Source organism: Dipodomys merriami, unplaced genomic scaffold (assembly GCF_024711535.1).
Source record: "Dipodomys merriami isolate MVZ:Mamm:240054 unplaced genomic scaffold, mDipMer1.0.p SCAF_27, whole genome shotgun sequence".
In the NCBI taxonomy this organism is placed as follows: Eukaryota; Metazoa; Chordata; class Mammalia; order Rodentia; family Heteromyidae; genus Dipodomys; species Dipodomys merriami.
Window position 1 is genome coordinate 1,769,192 of NW_027204159.1, and position 21,026 is coordinate 1,790,217.

General features: G+C 35.3%; 1 protein-coding gene across 6 annotated transcripts in view; it reads left to right on the forward strand.

The window, feature by feature from the left end:
• Fer (FER tyrosine kinase) overlaps positions 1-21,026 on the forward strand; it is a 371,379-nt gene that overhangs the window by 40,112 nt on the left and 310,241 nt on the right. For all 6 annotated transcript variants that reach the window (XM_070036017.1, XM_070036018.1, XM_070036020.1 and 3 more), the window contains 2 exons: positions 13,776-13,949; positions 17,459-17,558. In XM_070036017.1, coding sequence (XP_069892118.1) covers positions 13,776-13,949; positions 17,459-17,558 — 274 coding nt within the window. The remainder of the gene's footprint in view (positions 1-13,775; positions 13,950-17,458; positions 17,559-21,026) is intronic.

Sequence of the window (21,026 nt, forward strand, 5' to 3'; positions counted from 1 at the left end):
GGATTCTTTAAATATAAGATCATGTCATCCGCAAAGAGCTAGAGTTTTACTTCATCCTTTCCTATTTGGATCCCCTTTATGCTTGCATCTTGTCTTATTGCTGTAGCTAGGCATTCTAATACTAAATTGAAGAGTAGTGGAGAAGTTGGACATCCTTGTCTCATTCCTGCGTTTAGAGGAAATGGCTCTAGTTTTTCACCATTAAATATAATGCTGGCTGTAGGTTTTTCATATACAGACTTTATTATATTGAGGAATGTTCCATGGATTCCTAATTTTTCCAGAGCCTTCATTATAAAGGGGTGTTGGATCTTTTCAAATGCTTTTTCTGTATTTACTGAGATGTGGTTCTTATCCTTGCTCTTGTTGATGTGATGAATTATATTAATTGATTTGGGTATATTGAACCAGCTTTGCATCTCTGAAATGAATTTGATTTTTTTGATGAGTTGTTGAAGTTGATTGGTTAAAATTTTGTTTGTTTTTTTTATTGTGAAAATACTGTAGAGAGGGGTTACAATTACATGGGCAAGATAATGAGTACATTTCTTACCAAGCATTGTAGCCTCCTCCTTTGTTTCCCCTTCCTATCCCTTCCCATCCTCCTCCCCAACCCCCCCACCCAATCCTCTTGGCCCCCCCCCACCAAAGTTGTAAAGTTCGTTTTCCATGTAACGACTTGTACATCTCATTGTATCCCTATTTTAACGATTTGTTTTTCCCCTTCTCCTCCACAAATTATACGGACATCAAATACAGTGAAAGCAGGGATTATACTGTGGGGGGAGGGACATACAAAGCAACAAAGAAATAATCTTATAAATGTGTTAGAAACAATCGCACTAAAAAAAAAAGCATTTGAATACATATCTTAGGGTTCATTTCTCTAACATCAACTTATCTGACCTTTTCTGCTTGACTCAGACATATACTAGATAATGCCAATAAGGGAAACCATGGGACCTATGTTTCTTTGGGCTTGGCTTACTTCACTTAATATAATTACTTCCAAGCCTTTCCATTTCCTTACAAATGGGGCAATGTCATTCTTTCTGATGGAGGCATAGAATTCCATTGTGTATATATACCACATTTTCTTGATCCGTTCATCTACTGAGGGGCATCTGGGTTGGTTCCTTATCTTAGCTATAGTAAATAATGCTGCAATAAACATAGTCGTGCTGGTAGCTGTTGTGTGGTCTTGTTTGTGAACATTTGGGTAAATGCCCAAAAGTGGGATTGCTGGGTCATAGGGGAGCTCTATGTGGAGTCTGGCTAAAATTTTGTTGAGAGTTTTGCATCGATGTTCATCAAAGAAATGGGTCTATAGTTCTCTTTCTTGGATGAGTTCCTGCCTGTTTTTTTTTTTTTTTTGATGAGGGTTATGATGGCTTCATAGAAAGAGTTTGGTAGTGAACTTTCTCTTTCAATTTCATTGAAAAGTTGGAGGAGTATTGGCGTGAGTTCTGCTTTGAATGCCTTGTAGAATTTTGTTGTAAATCCATCTGGTCCTGGACTTTTCTTAGATTGGAGGTCTCTTATTGCTGTTTCTATTTCAATGCTCGATATGGGTCTGTTAAGTTGGTTTAATTCATCTTGGTGTAGTTTCAGCATGTCGATATTTGCTAGGATATCATCCATTTCTTCCATATTCTCAAACTTATTGGCATAAAGGTTTGAGAAGTATTCCCTTATACTGTTCTGAATCTCAATGATTGTTTCTGTGGTGATGCTTCCATTCTCATCTCTGAGTTTGTTTATTTGGGTGTGTTCTCTTCTTTTTCTGATAAGATTTGCTAAGAGTCTGTCAATGTTGTTAATTTTTTTGAAGAACCAACTCTTTGTTTTGTTGATTCTTTCTGTGGTTTTTTGGATTCTAATTCATTAATTCTGATTTAATTTTAATTATTTGTTTCCATCTCTGGATTGGTTTAGCTTGCTGCTCTTTTTCAAGGAGGCTCAGATGTTTCATTAAATTGTTCATTTCAGATCTCTTCAATTTGTTGATATAGGAACTCAGAGGTCTAAACTTGCCTCTGAGTACTGCTTTTGCTGTTTCCCAGAGTAGCTAGTAATTTGTGTGTTCATTTTTATTGAATATCATGACCGTATAAGATGATGTTAAGTGAAATGAACCCCAAGATAGGGACACAAATATCTTTTTTCTTCTTGCTATTGTTTCTAACATATTTATAATGTACTATGAGATTTTTTTTTGTTCCTTTGTATGTTCCTCCCCCATGGTATAACCCCTGTTTTCACTGTATTTGATGTTGATGCCCTGCATATTGTATATACACTTCTTTAATTTGAGGAGGGGAAGGGAAAAACAAAATGCTTAAATAGGATACAGGTTGACCTATTGTAACAATGAGATGTACAAAACACTATGTTGAAATTGAACTTTACAACTTCAGAGGGGGTGGGTGGGGTGGTGAGGGGTTGGCATGGGGGTGGGGTTGGGGGTAGTAGTTGTGGAGGTGGGAGGGAAGGGATGGAAGGGGAAAAATACAGGAGGAAGCAACAATGCTGAATAGGAAATGTACTCATTACCTTGCTCATGTAACTGTAACTCCTCTGTACAATATTATTACAATAAAAAGCATACCCCCAAAAAAGATAGAAAAAAACTAACAATAACAGATGCTGGGGAGGATGTAGCCAAAGGGGAATGCTACTACCCTGTTGATGGGAATGTAAACTTGTTCATCCCCTCTGGAAAGCAGTATGGAGGTTCCTCAAAAGACTAATCATAGAGCTTACTTTTGACCCTGTAATCCCATTCCTGCACATTTACCCGAATGATCGCAAACCATTCCACACTAAAGCCTTCAGCACAACAATGAGACTCTTATCTCCAGTAAGCTACAGAAAAAGCCAGAAGTAACGTTGTAGCTCTAGAGTTAGAGTGCTAGCCTTGAACAAAAAATGCTCAGGGACAGAGCCCAGCCCCTGAATTCAAGCTATAGGACTGGCAAAACAAAAAAGCAGCACGTTTTATAATTATTTATTAAGTTACAATTTTGTTCTACATTTCTCTGTGTAGATCTAGATCTTTCTGATAAAACTTCACTTCTGCTAGAATGACTTCGTTTAACATTTCTTATCCTGAAGATTTGCTAGTAATGACCTTTTAAGTTTTTTAATTCAATTTTTTCTTCTTAAAAATTATCTTTTAAGTAGTTGTATAAAGAAGTTGGTATTTAATAAAGCAGTTTATGAGTGTAATGCATCTTGATCATTACTTCTTTCAACATTCTTACCCACCTCTCCCCTACACACCCCTTCCCTCATTCTTCTTAAATTTGTAGGGTATACATTGAATTTTTTATTTTTTATTTTTATTTTTATTTATTTATTTTTGGTTGGTCATGGAGCTTGAACCTCTGGGGTTGGGTGCTGTCCCTCAGCTCTTCAGCTAAGGCAAGCACTCTGCCGCTTGAGCCACAGCACCACTTCCAGTTTTCTGATGCTAATTGGAGATAAGAGTCTCACGGACTTTCCTGCCTGGGCTGGCTTTGAACCATGATCCTCAGATCTCAGCCTCCTCAGTAGCTAGGATTACAGGCGTGAGCCACCAGCTCCTGGCTACACTGAATTCTTGACTACATTTTCCCCTTTTTGTCACTTGTCAAGTTTTTTTTTTAACTTATTTATGTATTTATTTTATTTTATTTTTTTTGTGGGGCTTGAACTCTGGGCCTGGGTGCTGTTCCTCAGCTCTTCAGCTCAAGGCGAGTGCTCTATAGCTTGAGCCACAGCTCCACTTCTGGTTTTCTGGTGGTTTATTGGAGGTAAGAGTCTCACAGACATTCCTATCTGGGCTGGCTTTGACCCATGATCCTCAGATCTCAGCCTCCTGAGTAGCTAGAATTACAGGCATGAGCCACCTGTGCCTGGCTTTTTTTTTCTTTTTTAACTTTTTGTGATGCAAGGTGGTTACAGTTATGTGTCAGATATTGAATACATTTATTTTTTGAACAGTATTACATGCTCCCTTGTTTCTTATCAGTTTTTACACTTGAGAAAATATATTTATCCTGTCTTTCTGTTTAAAAGCAATTTTATTATGTATAGAAATCTAATTTGTCACTTTGCATCCCATACTCCATAGATATATTTCTATATTTTCATCTTTTATTGCTTTTGATAAATTTGTATTGAATTTGTGTCCTCTGACTGTGCTTAAGATTTTTCTCATTATTAGTGAAAGCAATTTACGACATTCCTTTATGTATTTTATTTATGTTTTGGGGGCTATGGATTTGTTTACTTACTTGTACCAGGTTAGCCAAAAACTGTAAGTAGTTTTTATTGACTCTGGAAAATTTTCAAGCATTGTTTAAATATGTATTTTGACTATCTGAAGTTATCCCCCTAATTGCTGGTGTTGTAGTTATTTTTCTGTCTTCTGTCAGCGTGGCATGATGTTTAATTTCTGTAGTTATCTTTTCCTTCATCATTTTATTTTTATGCGGTATCTCATCTGCTGTTACTTCCATGTACTGGTTTTTTTTTTTTTTATGTACAGCTTCCTTTGATAACCTTATCAATGAGTTCTTCCTAAACCTTACCTTGACTTCTACTTTTAAAGCAATGTTTCTTTCTCCTTTATGTCTTCTGGAAACATCATTTCCTGTCTTGACAGCATTTAAATTAGTGTTTAGTATTTCCTCTAGTTTCTTGGATATAAAGATGTAATTGTAGAAGAAGAAAAAATGTAGAAGTAGTAGTCTTTCACCTATCATCTATGTCACTTCTGGGTCAGTTTTCATTCTTTTTCTTTTGAGTTTCATTCTCTCCATCTGTGCTTCTAGAAAGTTCTGATTTGCTGCCAGGCATTATGGATTTTACTTTTGATGGTGCTAGATATTTTCATGTTGCTGTAAATATTCTTGAACTTTGCTTTGGATGAGGTCCAGTTACTTGTATTTAGTTTCATCCTCTTGGCTCTTGCTGAATTAGATAGGTAAACTTATATCCTCTACCATGGCAAGAACATTCTTAGAACTTAGAATGATTCCTTTTATATTACAAAAATTTCATCTCTGGTTCTTGGGTTCTGTTACAATTCATGGCCCCATATAAGTTCTAGATAACATATTTGATTGATTGTTTGCTAGATGGTGAGTGCTTTCCTCACACTTTGAGCTTTGATCAGTTCTTACTAAATAATTGAGGAGAATCTTTGTAGTTGTAAATTTTTTCTTTGTAAAGATTTTTTCCTCTCCATTTTTACCTTTGTCTAATAGAGCAATGAGTCCTACCAGTACTGTGATGACTTTGCTATGTTTATTAGTCTTACAAGACTCAGTCTTACAAGATTCTGCTTGACAAGAAATGTAATCATTACTTTAGTCATATAACTGTAACCTCTCTGTACAGCAAAAAGTGAAATTAAGTAGCCAAAAAAAAGAAAAAAAAAAGAGGGGCTGGGAAGTTGGCTCAGTGGTAGAGCGCTTGCCTTGCATGCCTGAGGCCCTGGGTTCGATTCCTCAGCACCACATAAGCAAAAAGAGAAAAAGCCGGAAGTGGCGCTGTGGCTCAAGTGGTAGAGCTCTAGCCTTGAGCTGAAGAGCTGAGGGACAGCGCTCAGGCCCAGAGTTCAGGCCCCACGACCGGACCCCTCTCCCCCCCAAAAAAAAGATTCGGCTTGACTTCCCACTCAATAAAATGGAATAATCTCAGGGTTTAGATCATTTATTTATAGTCTAGCAGGAATCATAGCTAATTTACTGATGTCTAGTGTCTGGAATACTATAATTTAATATAGTTTTGTCCACTCATTAGTTGTTTTAGACACAAAGATATATCAATCACTGTTTCTACATTTGCGACTACAAGTAGAAATCTTGCGACTAGCAATTTTCATCTTTATTTAAAAAAATTAAAACATTAAAAAGTTCCATGAATAAAATAAATAACTCTCATGTCTTTCACTTGATTTATCAATTAACATTTTATCTTTTTTGGTCTATATTTCCTTTTCCTTCTCAGTATAAATTTGTATTTTTTCCTGAACCATTTATGAATTAGTTGAAGATATCATGTCCTTCTCTTCTAATTACCTATGAATATATTTCCCAGGAATTCCTCTATGATACAATAAAATTATAATAATTTAGCACCATCATACATAATTGTTAAAAGTATATTTCACATCCAACTTTTGTCCTGTCCCAGTAATGCCCTTTCCTGGCAAATTTGTTTTCCATCTTGATTTAAGATCCATCCTTTTAGTTGTTGTATCTCTTCAGTTTTGTTGAATCTTGAGCATGAATATGAGTAGCACACTCTGTATTTGGTTCTATTTAGTTTTGACATCAAGTTTCTTGAAGTGTGTACATACTAGGAATGCTTTTTTTTTTGGTATGGTTTTATTTCCTTTTTTTTGCACTACTTTTGGAAGAAATATAAGCTGATGTAGACCATGTTTGCTCTCCTCAAGTACTGGACTCTGTTTCACTATCATTTTTTTGAATACTTTTCTGCTTGGCACAATAAAACTTACCTTGAATATTCCTTTCTGTAGTCCTGGAATGAACTCCTTTCCTTAGGAGTCCTGGTGCCTTTTGGTGGAGTGTATTTTGAGTACTTAACCAGTTTACTATATAGAGAACTGTATATTTCACAGTATTTTGCAGTGTTGCAAAAATGCCATTGTACAGATGTAGCGTTGTATTATTATGTGTATCTTCAGGGTAAATTTCTGAAATGGGATTTTTTTTGTCAAATATGAATGTATGTGTAGTTTTCCTGTTTATTGCCAACATAAATGTAAATTTACCTGTAAATCTTTACCATTTTCATATCCAGAACTATGTAAGAATGCTAGCTTCCATTGAATGAATCCGGTCATCAATGTGTATTGTCAGGCTTTTGATTTTTTGTTATGTAATCGTTAATGTGATTTAACTAGCTGGGTGCCAGTGGCTCACACCTGTAACCCTAGTTGCTCAGGAGGTTGAGATCTGAGGATTACAGTTTGAACCCAGTTTGGGCTGTAAGACTCATATTCCAATCAACCACCAAAAAGCTATAAGCGGAGCTGTGGCTCAAGTGGTAGAGTGCTAGCCTTGAGAGAAAAAGCTCAGGGATAGTGCCCAGGCTCTGAGTTCAGTCCCTAGGATCAGCATTAAAAAAAAGATTTAATTTTTTTTATTGTGAAAATACTGTACAGAGCGGTTACAATTACATGGGCAAGATAGTGAGTACATTTCTTGTCAAGCATTGTAGTCTCCTCCTTTGTTTCCCCTTCCTATCTCTACCACCCCCACCCCAAAGTTGTAAAGTTCTATTTTTGACATAACGACTTGTATGTCTCATTGTTGCAATGGGTCCACTTGTATCCCTATTTAAATGACTTGTTTTTTTCCCTTCCCCTCCCCAAATTATACCAACATCAAATACAGTGAAAGCAGGGGTTATACCATGGGGAAGGGACATACAAAGCAACAAAGAAATCATCTTATAAATATGTTAGAAACAATCGTATGAAAGAAAAAACATTTGAGTCCTTGTCTTGGGGTTCATTTCACCTAACATCAACTTATCTGACTTTTTCTGCTTGTCTCAGACATATACTAGTTATTGCAAATAAGGGAAACTGTGGGGCCTATGTTTCTTTGGGCCTGGCTTACTTCACTTAATATAATTTTTTCCAAGACTTTCCATTTCCTAACAAATAAGATTTAATTTTTTCTCTAAAACTGAATATAATAAATACCCTTTCATATGTTTAATAGTTATTTTATTTCAAAAATTGTTTTTTCTGTGCTTAATATAATTTTTATTATGTTTTCCTGTTTATTTAAAATTTTGAATACTTCTATTGTAGGATGGTATATGAAGTCCTTTCATACACATTTATTTGAAAGTAGACACTGACTTACCTTGTATTGCAAAGTGGATTGAAATAGTAGCAAACCTGTTACAATACCTGAGAATGAAATAATGAAAAGATTTGTTTTGGTGAACTAGATTTTTTTTTTTGTGCCTGTACTGGGGCTTGAATTCGGGGTCTAGGCATTGTCTCCCTATGTTCCTTTGCGCATGGCTAGTACTCTACCAATTGAGTCACAGCTCTATTTCTGGCTTTTTGTGGTTATTTGGAGATAAGAGTCTCATGGACTTTTCCTGCTTGGTCTGGCTTTGGACAATAATCCTGAGATCTCAGCCTCCTGACTAGCTAGGATTATGGGCATGAGCCACTGGGACTTGGTTGAGATTATTTGGTAGTCACATAGTACAAATCCACTGTAACTATGAAACTAATTCACTTATATTATTTAGCAAAGTAATTTCCAGGCTGTAAAGTCAGTTCAGGTATAAAACTTGATTTGAAAACAAGAATTCATTCCAAATACAGTTGCCACTTTATGGAACAATTTGAAGTTATTATTAATTCTGTATGAGACTGGGGGAAGTTCTGAAGAGTAGGTTAGCTTAGGCACCCATGCTTTAGTTGCTTATTGGCTGCCTCTGCTCCTTTGCTATAAGCCACACCCATTCACATTGGTATTGAAATATTCTTAATTTGAAATTCTACTGCCTTATATTAACTCAAAAATTAGAGTTCTAAAACCTACATTCACAGGCAAACTTCAGATCTTTTCAAGGTAAAATGTCATGCTTCCTAAAGCATTTCATAACCATTCTATAGTATTTCTTAACCATTAAATATGTTTGAAATCATACAAAGAATTTTTGAGTTCTTGTCTTTTTATAAAATGTATCTCTTATTGATTTTTTTGAGTATTATGTCTCTAATCCTATTTGTCCATAAGCTAAGGGTCATTGTATAATTGGACAAAGCAGTGATTATTAGGAACAAAAATATTTTGTTACAACAGAATTTGTACATTGCAGTTATTAGGGGGGCTTTAAAGTACTCATGCCTGCACGTTGTTAAATGCCTACAAAGTCAGAATCTCTGGTTATAGAGCGCAAGAATTGGCATTTTTAAATGGCTCCTATTTACTTCTTATTGTAATCAGAGTTGTGACCCATTGGAATAGGGAAACCAGGAATCTACAGAAAATGCAGTATAAGGGGCTCTTATGAATGTGGATTATCTAAAGTTTCCTTTGCCTTTGCAACTGAGTCTTTGAAAACCTTCTTAGGGAAATTTAATGACTTGTTTTGTGGGTTTCTGTATCCCCTAAGGATTTAGAGATCCAACATTTTTCTTATGTAATAAACTTAGAATAAAAACTTTTGCTTCAGAGAACCATTTATTTTGAGTTGTTGTTCAGTGCAGAAAGTATGCATTCTTTATAGAATTTTAACGTTGCATTTGAAAGAAATTCAAGCAAAGACAAAGAAAACAAATGGTTGGAGGATGTAGTCTGTAGCAAAAAGCTATTTATGACAACTATTACTTAGGTATTTTTCAAGCTTGAGTCATCTTGTTGACTGTTTTCAATGTTTTACTGTAATTACAGCTCTACTAGTAGTTTGTTCTTTTACTCTGTGTCCCAGGGTATAATGAACTCAGAATACTCTACTACCTGTTTATGGAATACTGATTTATCTCATCACATGTCTGTTATTTCAGAGGTAGAAGGCAAGAAAATATTGTATATTTTCCTTCATATGTGCTTTTTCATTTTTCAAAACTGAGTAGAATTTACTTTCTTTGTATCATGTATTCATTCCCACATAATTTATATTATTGACCTCTATTGTTTTCCTAAACATAAAATAGATATTTTAAAGATTTATACTAATTATTTTATAATGCTGGGGTGCTGTTTAGCATATGTAGCTAATATGTTTTGGAGGAGAAGAAAATTTTTCTAGAAGGACTTAATTTTTTTTTTTTTGTGCTCAAAGCTAGCACTCTCCCACTTGAACCACAGCTTCACTTTTGTTTTTTTTTTTTTTGGGGGGGGTGGGAGAAACGGGCAAGGAGAAGTTCATTGGAGATGAGTCTCATGAAATTTCCTGCCTGGGCTGCCTTTGAACTGTGATCTTCACATCTTACCTTTATAAATAGCTAAGATTACAGGTGTGAGCCACTGGTGCCTGGCTATACTTTCTAATTCTGGGTTAAAGGAAATTAGCAAAATCCTTCTAACAGCATTTATTTGTTTACTTTTATTTTATGGTGCTAGAGAATCAGACTTAGGATCTCATACATAGCAGACATGTGCTCTATAATTGAGCTATATATCCCCAGTCCTGTGTAATGTGAATATTCAGTTCATGCTTTGATTTTTCTTCATCCTTTCTTCCCTTTCTCCATCCCTCATTCTTTCTTCCTGCCCTTCCCTTTTTCCTTTCTTCTTGATATTCTTTCAGTGAATACTTGGTATTTATTGTTTGAAATATTACAGTAAATACTTAAAAGAGTGACTGAAGAGACCCAGGTAATTGCCTTCAGTTGCTTTCCATTAAGTTAAGGAAACACTTAATAAAATTAACTAAATTTTACATGCAGTAAATAAATGAATAGCAGGGACCCGACCTACATAGAATTTAGTCAATTACAAAAGGAAGGGTTAGATCTTGCCACTTGAAGGAAAGGAAGTACTTCCTGGGAAAAAAATTCCATGAAGAGATTAGACCTTGATTTGTTCAGGAAACTGAAAGAACAATGTTCCTAAGATTTATTTAAGTATGTGGAAAATGGCAAAACATCCAAGTTGGAAATATACAAATCAGATTATCAGAGGCATAATAGCTTTTGGAAAGAATTTGGATATGTTTTCGATCTTAAAGGAAATAGAATGTAGAATTTTAAGCAAGACAATGATAATTTCTTTTGCTGTATTAAGGGGAATGATTTGAATGAAGCATGAGAGAGCAGCATTTGGGAAGTGTTCTAATACTGTAAACAAGACATGATTATAACTTTAGAAAGAAGTAGCAGTAGAGATGGAGAGAAGTAGATGGATTTGTGGTAATCCTTGGAGATAGAATCTGAAAATTTGTTAATCTGGGCAAGTGGCCAGTGGCAGTGGCTGCACAAGAGCTGTGTGTGTGTGTGTGTGTGTGTGTGTGTGTGTGTGTGTGTGTGTGTGTGTGTAAGAGAGAGAATTGATTTTAGGGCTTGAATTCAAATTTGGGTACTGTCTCTGAGCTCTTTGTGCAAGGCTAGCCCTCTAGTATGTAAGCCAAGCTCCATTTCTGTCTGGAGATGAATTGGAGATTAGAATCTCACAGACTCTCCTGGCTTTGAATAGGAATTCTCATATACAGTCCCCCAAGTAGCTAGATTTATCAGCATGACTCATTGGCACCTGGTAAGAGCAGACACTTTTTTTTTTTCTGTTCCTTGGACTTGAACTCAGGGCCTGAACACTGTCCCTGAGCCTCTTTGTACCCAAGGCTATAGGGCTCTACCACTTGAGCCACAGTGCAACTTCTGTTAGAGATAAGAGTTTCACAGGAACTTTTCTGCCCCAGCTGGCTTTGAACCACTATCCTCAGATTTCAGCCTCCTGAGTAGCTAGAATTATAGGTGTGACCCACTGGCGCCTGGCTACCACAGGCACTATTATTGAACAAAGAGGGGGTTTGTTCAATAGTAACCTTGGGACTTGAAAGTGGATAGAAGGGGATTTTTGTTAAAACTAGAGCATAAAGTGGAACATTCTGATAAGATGCATGTAGAGGTTTGTAATCACAAAGCAGGAGTTTCTGACGGTGCAGGCGTCTAGACAGTGATCTGGGTTGGATTAGCAAGTACTGAGGGCGATACAGTAGGTGGATAGTACAGTGACTTCAGGAACAGAGCAATTAGGCAGCTGGAATGTGTCCCTGGAGAGGAGGGCTCTGACCTAATTGTCTTATTTAATGTTGGCTTCTAAGAAGGCTTTTCCCCTAGGCTGCAAGGACTCCTATGAGGAATCACAAAATTTATTGCTGAAGAGCCCTTAGAAAATATTTGCTCTTTAAAAGTAGGGCAAGAACACACTCTTACTGTTTTGTTTTGAGTAGCCTTAACATTTCACACATACAAAACATTTTGTCAATTTTATATTTTCTGTGCTGAAAAATATTAGGTGAAAAAGGCAAAGATGAACCAGTTACTATGGCTGTTGAATATATGTTCTTTTTAACATATTTTTTTATTATTATCTTTAAGTTGTACAAAGAAGTTCCCGTTCTACAAAACAGTATATGAGTAGAAAGTGTCTGACAACATTGTCACCCATCGCTCCTAACCCATCCTTTCTCTCACCTTTTTTTTTTTTTTAAATTGAGATTGATTACTGAATGTATGTTCTTAATCTAAAACATTTGTATGGTTACTGTTTGAATCTTTGTTAAAATTAGATTTTAAGCCAAGTGCCATGGCTCATACCTGTAATCCTAGCTACTCTGGAACATGAGATCCGATGTGGACTGTGGTTTATTTAAATCCAGCTTGTGAAAAGAGTTCTGGGAGACTTTATATCTAAAATAACCAGCTAAGAGCAAGACTAAAGTGGTAGAGTACCAGCCTAGAGCAAGCAGGTGAAAGGTCCTGAATCCTAGTCTTCTGCTGGAAAAAATAAAAAAAGATTCTTCAAGGGAGAAATACATTAGGTTTTTGTTGTTATTGTTTGTTGTTTGTTCGTTTTCTGAGACAGCATCTTACTATTTAGTATAGACTGGCCTCAAATGAGAGAGCCTCATACTTTAGCTTGTTAAATGCTTCTCCTAGACTGTAACTTTGGTTTTTGAGTCTTGTGCAATTTTGATTTTGGATTCCCTTGCAATATGAACATGTAATGAATAATTTCATTCATTCATAGATTATAAAACTAAGAGTAGAAAAGTAGTCTTCTAAATATTTGAATTTGTACTTTGATTTCTGTATCTTAATTTGTGTTTTCCTTGACTATTGTAGGCCTTTAATAGAATAGAGTTTTGATACCTGCAGTTAAAATAATTTCTTTGTTACTATTATTTTTTTGGGAAGTCTAATCCAATGATTTGCTTTTCTAGAAGTGCTTATCTGACCATTTGTCCCAAATTCACCATAATACATTGCTACTTTTGAGGGAATATATTGTGTCTCTTAGGTATGTTGTGTTATTGGTATTTATTAAGAAGAGTTAAGACAATGGCACAAAAGAAGTGTAGAAACCAAAAATTAAGAAAGAACTTCTAGGAAAACATATTGGGAAAATGAGAAGATAAAAGACAAAGCCATGTAAGCTAAAAAAAGAAAACAATGTTAGAAAATAGTGAGTTACCAGTAGCTTACTCCCAGAGAGAGGCAAAGTAAAATAAGGATGGAAAAAATATTTATTTTACCATTTGTAATTGGTGAACTTTATGGTATTTATAATATGGAAAGTATAATATTTTAGTGTACCAGGAAACAAAAGATAAGCACAGATATAGATTCTCAGAGTCTTGTGAACATTTTTCTAATCTATATAGTCTCTGATTTTTTTAATTTTTGAGTTGAAATGTTTAATATTAGTATGACTATATGAAATATGGGTAGATGGAATTTCCTGATAGTATTCTCCTTTCTTTTATATACATACAAATTTCCATAATTGTAGTTTTAAGTAAATATCCACAGAAGACAAACTGAACACAGAGAAAAAATTTAAGTGTGGTTAGATAGGTTAATTTGCCTCTTTTGAAGTTGAATATGTTAAATATAAGACATTTCATAGCCCATGGTATAAATTCCCTGCCTGTTATTGTATAGTAATACAATAGTTTATGTAAAAATCAATGTTTAGTGTTTTTGAACATTAAATCACAGCTAGTGGGGAGCCTTTAAAACAAATGCTAATTTTATGTATATACTTTTCTCTCTTAAAAAGTCTTGGCTACTTATGATTCAGCAGACGGAACAACTTAGCAGGATAATGAAGGCACATGCAGAGGACCTGAACTCTGGGCCACTGCACAGGCTCACCATGATGATCAAGGACAAGCAGCAGGTGAAGAAAAGTTACTTAGGGGTTCATCAGCAGATAGAGGCAGAGATGATCAAGGTTCGTCTTTCCATGTTGGTTTTTTAAAATTGGTTCTTTTAATGTCACTGGATATCTTATTAACTTTGACTTTAAAAATTTTCATCATTTTTCCTCATGAGAAATAGGGTTGCTGTACTAAGTTATATCTTACTTTACTATATATATTACTTTATTGATTACAAAACATACTTTTTTATTTTACATTTATATATTTTACAAGACATATTGTTACTTTACTTCTGCATGAGGAAAAAATGATACCAAATTAAATTATGACTGAATGCTTTGTATCACTTAGAATATTTATCTATTTATTTTGAATATAGTAGCTTTTCACTATGTAACTTCACTATGTAGCTTTTCATTATGTAACACTTTATATAAAACAACTAAGAAAATAGAAAATATGGGCAAAATAACTTGTTTAATCATGTACCTAACTTTTCTTTGTATTCAGTGTTTGCTTTTTCCAGATACTTTCTTAAAATTGTTTTTGTTATGAAAATTCATAAATATAAAAAAGAACATAGTATCAGAACTTCCATCAACCCATCATTTACACAGCCCTTATATACTCACTTTTTTGTCTACATTAGATCATTAAAAAAAAATCCTAGATATCATTTAATTGCAATTCTAAAATAAGGATTTTTTGAAGAACATAACTATATTTTTATTAATCAGCTTCAAATGATAGTAATTCTTCAATGTTATTAAAATTTCATATTCAAATAACTTATTTAAATGATGTTTAATGTTGGTTCACTTGAATCAGGATCCAAACATAGTATAGTAATTGCATTTGAGTGATAATTTTCTGTCTCTCTCTTTTTTTTTTTTGGCCAGTCCTGGGGCTTGAACTCTGGGCCTGGGCTCTGTCCCTGAGCCTTTTTGTGTTCAAGGCTAGTAGTGCTCCACCACCTGAGCCATAGTGCCACTTCCAGCTTTTTCTGAGTAGTTTATTGGAGATAAGAGTCTCATGGACTTTCCTGTTTGGGCTGGCTTTGAGCTATGATCCTGAGATCTCAGCTTCCTGAGTAGCTAGGATTAGAGGCATGAGCCACTGGTGCTTGGTTGTAATTCTCTCTTAATTTTAAGGTTCTTCTTTTGACAGTGTTTTGAGATAGGTTACTAATTAGTTGAAGAAATTGGGTGATTTTTCTTTTTTTTTCTTTTTTTTTGCTTATGTGGTGCTGAGGAATCGAACCCAGGGCCTCAGGCATGCAAGGCAAGCACTCTACCACTGAGCCACCTTCCCAGTCCCGGTGATTTTTCTATGTAGAGTTCAATTTCCTTTATTTTGAATTTTGGTATGAGTATTTTATGTGCGATTTCTCGTATTCCCATATGCCTCTTTTTTTTTTTTTTTTTTTTTTTGGTAACCTGGAAATGAGATCTAGAGGCTTGATGAGACTATAGCATAGGTAGAATGTGGACTTTCTATTATTTCATAACAGAGGTTAAGTGCTTTCTTGTTTACTTGGTGCTATTAAACTTCACTGAAGAAAAAAACAAACAAGCTTTGCTTGTGGAAAAATAAACCAAAAAACTTCATGTATAAGTTTCATTGTTGTCAGCCTGGTAAGTCTATTAAAGAAGTTTCCCACTAGTCTTTGTCCTAGAAGTTTTAGAAGCTGTTGGGTGATGTTAATTATGTTAATTATATGTTAAATATGTAAATATCTTCTTGGGATTTGTACAATACCAGTATTTAAATTCTGTCATTGCATAGTGCAAGTTAATTGGAATTTCTCTGTATCAACTGTTTGGTTACCTTAAGATATAGTTCATATAGGGAGAGCCAGTTATAAACTTGCCTTTTCTAATTAATCTGACTTTTCAGAATAATGAATTGGCTCTTTAGCAACTTCAAAACTTAATCAGAGAGCTTTTTCTTAAAGGTGAATGATTTAAACTCACTTATGTTTACCTCATACTTGTTGATTTTTTTTTTTTATGCTTCTTAATACAAAAATATCCAACTTCTTTGTTGTCAAGAATATTGATGAGGGGCTGGAAAGGTGGCTCAGTGGTAGAGCACTTGCCTTGCATGCTCGAGGCCCTGGGTTCGATTCCTCAGCACCACATAAGAAAAAAGCTGGAAGTGGCACTGTGGCTCAAGTGGTAGAGTGCTAGCCTTGAGCTGAAGAGCTGAGGGACAGCGCCCAGGCCCAGAGTTCCGACCCCACGACCGGACCCAAAAAAAAAAAAAAAGAATATTGATGAGACAGAATTTTTAAAAAAGGGACCTCCAATTTTCTTCTAAATTGCTGGTGCCACTTTTTCTGATGCTGTCTTTTTCTGAGTCCTTTCAAAAGTGTGTTAGATTTGCATGCAACCAGACTCATTCTTTTCCCCTCAAATTATATTTAAATTGCTTCTTGATCAAATTCATGTAATCTGTGATTAGTGTCATAACTGCTGCCTGGCCAACAGTGATAGTTACTGTGAATAGAAGGCACCTCTTTTCAGAGATGTTCAAATGTTTAAAAAAATGTTAAAACTTTGATAACACAAAGGTATGTTAAATGATTAAATATTTTAATGAAAGAAATTTAATTTTTAGTTAAAGAAAATATATCTCTCTATACTGAATTAAGTTATTGGCCTTTAAATTTTAGATGATAACAGAATTATTTTTGGTTTGGTCTAGGAATATCTTGTAATAGGTTATTTTTAATAATTGTAAAACAAATATTTTAATCAGTACCTTAATAACAGTATATTTCTCTATATTTTAAATTAACTTATCAATGGTTACATTTTAGATAATTGCTACACTACTCTTGATTTGTTTTTTTTTTTTCCTACGCAGATCCTGGGGTTTGCACTCAGGGTCTGGTCACTGTTCCTGAACATTTTTGCTCAAAGCTAGCATTCTGCTGCTTGAGCCACAGCTCCACTCTGGCATTTTGGTTGTTAATTCAATATAAGAGTTTCACAGACCTTCCTGCCAGGGCTGGTTTTGAACTGCGATCCTAAGATCTTAGCCTCTTGCATGGCTAAGATTATAGGCGTGAGCCACCAGTGTCTGGTTGATTTGTCTTTTTAAAGAAGTTTCTCCTGCACCAGTGGCTCACGCCTGTAATCCTAACTACACAGGAGACTGAGATCTGAGGATCACAGTTTGAAGCCAGTCCAGGCAGGAAGGTCCCTGAGACTCTTATAGCCAATAAACTACTGAGAAAAAGCTGGAAGTGGTGCTGTGGTGTGGCTCAAGGGATAGAATGCTAGTCTTGAGTACAAAGAGGCTCAGGAATAGCACCCAGTCCCTGAATTCAAGACCAAGGACTGACAAACAAACTTGCAAACAAGCCAAAAAGGACTTTATATGTTTACGTCTACTATGAATTAGTTTGAAATTCTGTGATTTCACATTATTTTTAACTTATTGTCTGTAATCATTTATTAAAGAGACACCAATCTTAACTTCTAAAATATATATTGGGTAATACTTTAGAATTTCAGTTCTTGACCAATCAGGTGCAAACATTTAAAAAACTTTTTGCATATTTTTTTGTTGACAGGTTACAAAGACAGAATTGGAGAAATTAAAATCTAGCTATAGACAACTAATAAAAGAAATGAATTCTGCTAAAGAGAAATATAAAGAAGCTTTAGCTAAAGGTATGGCAAAATTATGAAAAGTGTTTGTTGATTTTATTTTTACCATTTAAAAGCTATTCTTTTAATGTAGATATATCTCTTTCAAGCTTGATATATCTCATTATTATTACTTTTTTTGAAGAATGCTTTAGGTAATCAGGAAACATTTAGGGAGCATTTGCTATATTTAATCAATTGAGATTCCAACCATTTGAATTGGTAGCCTACTTGACACTTCTAACTTGAGAACTCTGTCTCACATTCTTTCAAAATTTATTCGCTTAGCCGTCATGTAGAGTTTAGAAATAGTTTTGTACACTAAGCACATTAAGCACAAATGACTTCTTTAACTGTCAAAATAGTTGATTTTGTGGAGTTCATTACTTCATACCTAGGAAGTAATTTCAGGTTTATTAAATTACATTATAACATCCATATCTAACTTCACACAGAGCTAGTGATGACATATTATATCCTAGTGCATGCTTCTTCATGCTTGAGGATGATTATAAGAAAAAGAAATATGCAGGGTGGAGGCATGCTTAACATGGTATAGCATCTCAGCTCAAACCCTAATACTACCAAAATTGTAACATACATATGTTCATACAGATATGCATGCATTCAAACATACATATATATTACATATACATATATATTTGTGTATTTATTTTTGTATATGTACATAAACACATAGCTATTTTCAAGTTTTGATACCTACTTTTAGTGTCATTTATATTACTATGAGACTGGCACTCAGAGTAATTGTACGTTAGGTCCTTAAGCCTCTCATGAGCTTTTCTGCCTTGGCTGGTTTCTAATCATAACCCTACTAATCTCAGCTGCCTGAAGAGCAAACAGTGCCTGGTGTCTTTTCAGTTCTTTAAAGATGTTGCTCTAATGCCCATCAAGGAGAAATCTATAATCCTTATATTTTTCTTGAATATTTTATTTTCTTTTGGCAACATTTTATACATTTATTTTATAATTGTTTTTGAGCAATTTGACATGGTTTATCCTGCTTTAGTTTAAAAACTTTTTTTTTTTTAATAAATTACACTTGTGTTTTTGAGAGTCTCTAGTTTTCATCATATTTGGAAAACTTTTTTTTTTTTTTTTAATTTTTTTATTGTAGAGATACTATACAGAGGGTTACAGTTACATGAGTGAGGTAATGAGTACACTTCCACTTCCTCTTGAACATTGTTACCCCCTCCATTGTTTTCCCCCTACCATCCCCTCCCTCCCTCCCTTCCCCAAGGTTCTTTTTTTTTTTTTTTTTTTGATCGTGATTAAGTGATTACTTAATTTCCGGAAATTCACAGTATTGTGGAATAATGATGCTCATTTAAAGTCATAAGTTCATTCTAACTTTCCTGGAGCAAATTGTCTATCACAGTCTGTAATATATAACGGTGCTCATATGTTATATACCATATATGTGATCAGCAGCATGGGGATATTTAGTAGTGGTTCAACCAGATGAGTGGGAGTTCTTTGTTTCTTAAGTCCTGTTAGTTTTGTCATATCACCTAACATTTTGGATTCATCATCCACTTATCAGGGAGACCATGTACTGTTTGTCTCTTCGTTCTTGGCTTACCTCGCTCAACATGATTCCTTCTAGCTCCATCCATTTCCCTGCAAATGCCATTATTTTGTCATTTCTAATGGCTGCATAATATTCCATTGTGTATAGATACCACAATTTTTGGATCCATTCATCTGTGGTGGGGCATCTAGGTTGTTTCCATATCCTAGCTATTGCGAACAGTGCTGCAATAAACATGGAGGTGCATGTGTCTTTGTATATTGGTTCCTGTTGTTCAGGGTAGATGCCTAGAAGTGGTATGACTGGGTCGTAAGGGAGGTCAATCTTTAGCTTTCTAAGGACCCTCCAGACTGCTTTCCAAAGTGGTTGTATGAGTGTACATTCCCACCAGCAGTGTAATAGCGTTCCTCGTTCTCCACATCCCCTCCAGCATTTGTCGTTGGCTGATTTGTGGATGTGGGACATTCTGACTGGGGTAAGGTGGTATCTCAGGGTTGTCTTTATTTGCATTTCCTTCACCACCAGGGATGATGAACATTTCCTCATGTGTTTCTTTGCCATTTTTATTTCTTCATTTGAGAAGTCCCTCTTTAGTTCCCTTGCCCATTTAGTAATTGGTTTGTTGGGTTTGGGAGGGATTAGTTTCTTGAGTTCCCTGTATATACAGGATGTTAACCCCTTGTCTGATATATTGCTGGTAAATATTTTTTCCCAATTAGTTGGTTGTCTTTCTAGCTTGGTTGCGATAGCTTTATCTGTGCAGAAGCTTTTTATTTTAAGGTAGTCCCATTTGTCGAGTCTCTCTCCAATTTGTTGTGACCCTGGGACTCTGTTCAGGAAGTTCCTTCCTGTGCCTATTAGTTCAAGTGTCTCTCCTACTCTGTCCTGCAGTAGTTTCAGAGATTCAGGTTTAATGTTAAGGTCTTTAATCCATTTTGAGTTGATGTTGGTGCATGGTGATAGGCTGGGGTCCACTTTTAGTTTTCTGCATGTGGCTGCCCAGTTTTCCCAGCACCAGCGGTTGAAGAGGCTGTGTTTCTTCCATTGTATGTCTTTGGCTCCTTTGTCGAATATCAGCTGGCTGTAGGCCTGTGGATTTATTTCTGGATCTTCTATTCTGTTCCATTGGTCTTCGGGTCTGTTTTTGTGCCAGTACCATGCTGTCTTTGTTATTATAGCTCTGTAGTAGAGTTTGAAGTTCGGCATGGATAGCCCTCCCATATTGTCTTTATCCCCTAGAATTGTTTTGGCTATTCTAGGTCTTTTGTTGTTCCATATGAATTTTTGGACTGTTTTCTGTATTTCAGAGATGTACGTCATTGGGATTTTAATAGGAATTGCGTTGAATTTGTATATTAGTTTTGGAAGTATTACCATCTTTACTATATTAAGTCGGCCTATCCAGGAGCATGGGAGGTCTTTCCATTTCCTAGTGTCTTCTGCAATTTCTTTCTTTAACTTTTTATAGTTCTCATTAAATAGTTCTTTTACATCTTTGGTTAGGTTAATTCCTAAATATTTTATTTTTCGGGAGGTTATTGTGAATGGGGTTGCTCCCTTTATTTCCCTCTCTTCCTGTACATTATCAGTGTATAGGAAGGCAACTGATTTTTGTGGGTTTATTTTGTATCCTGCTATTTTGCCAAAGTGATTTATGATTTCTAAGAGTTTGGGGATGGAGTTTTTGGGATCTTGGAGGTATAGTATCATGTCGTCTGCAAAAAGAGATAGTTTAACTTCTTCTTTTCCTATGCGGATCCCTTTAATGTCTTTTTCTTGCCTTATTGCCCTGGCTAAGGGTTCTAGGACTATATTGAAGAGGAGTGGAGACAGTGGGCATCCTTGCCTTGTTCCTGATTTTAGGAGAATTGGTTGTAGCTTTTCCCCATTAAGTATAATATTGGCTATTGGTCTGTCATAAATGGCTTTTATTGTTT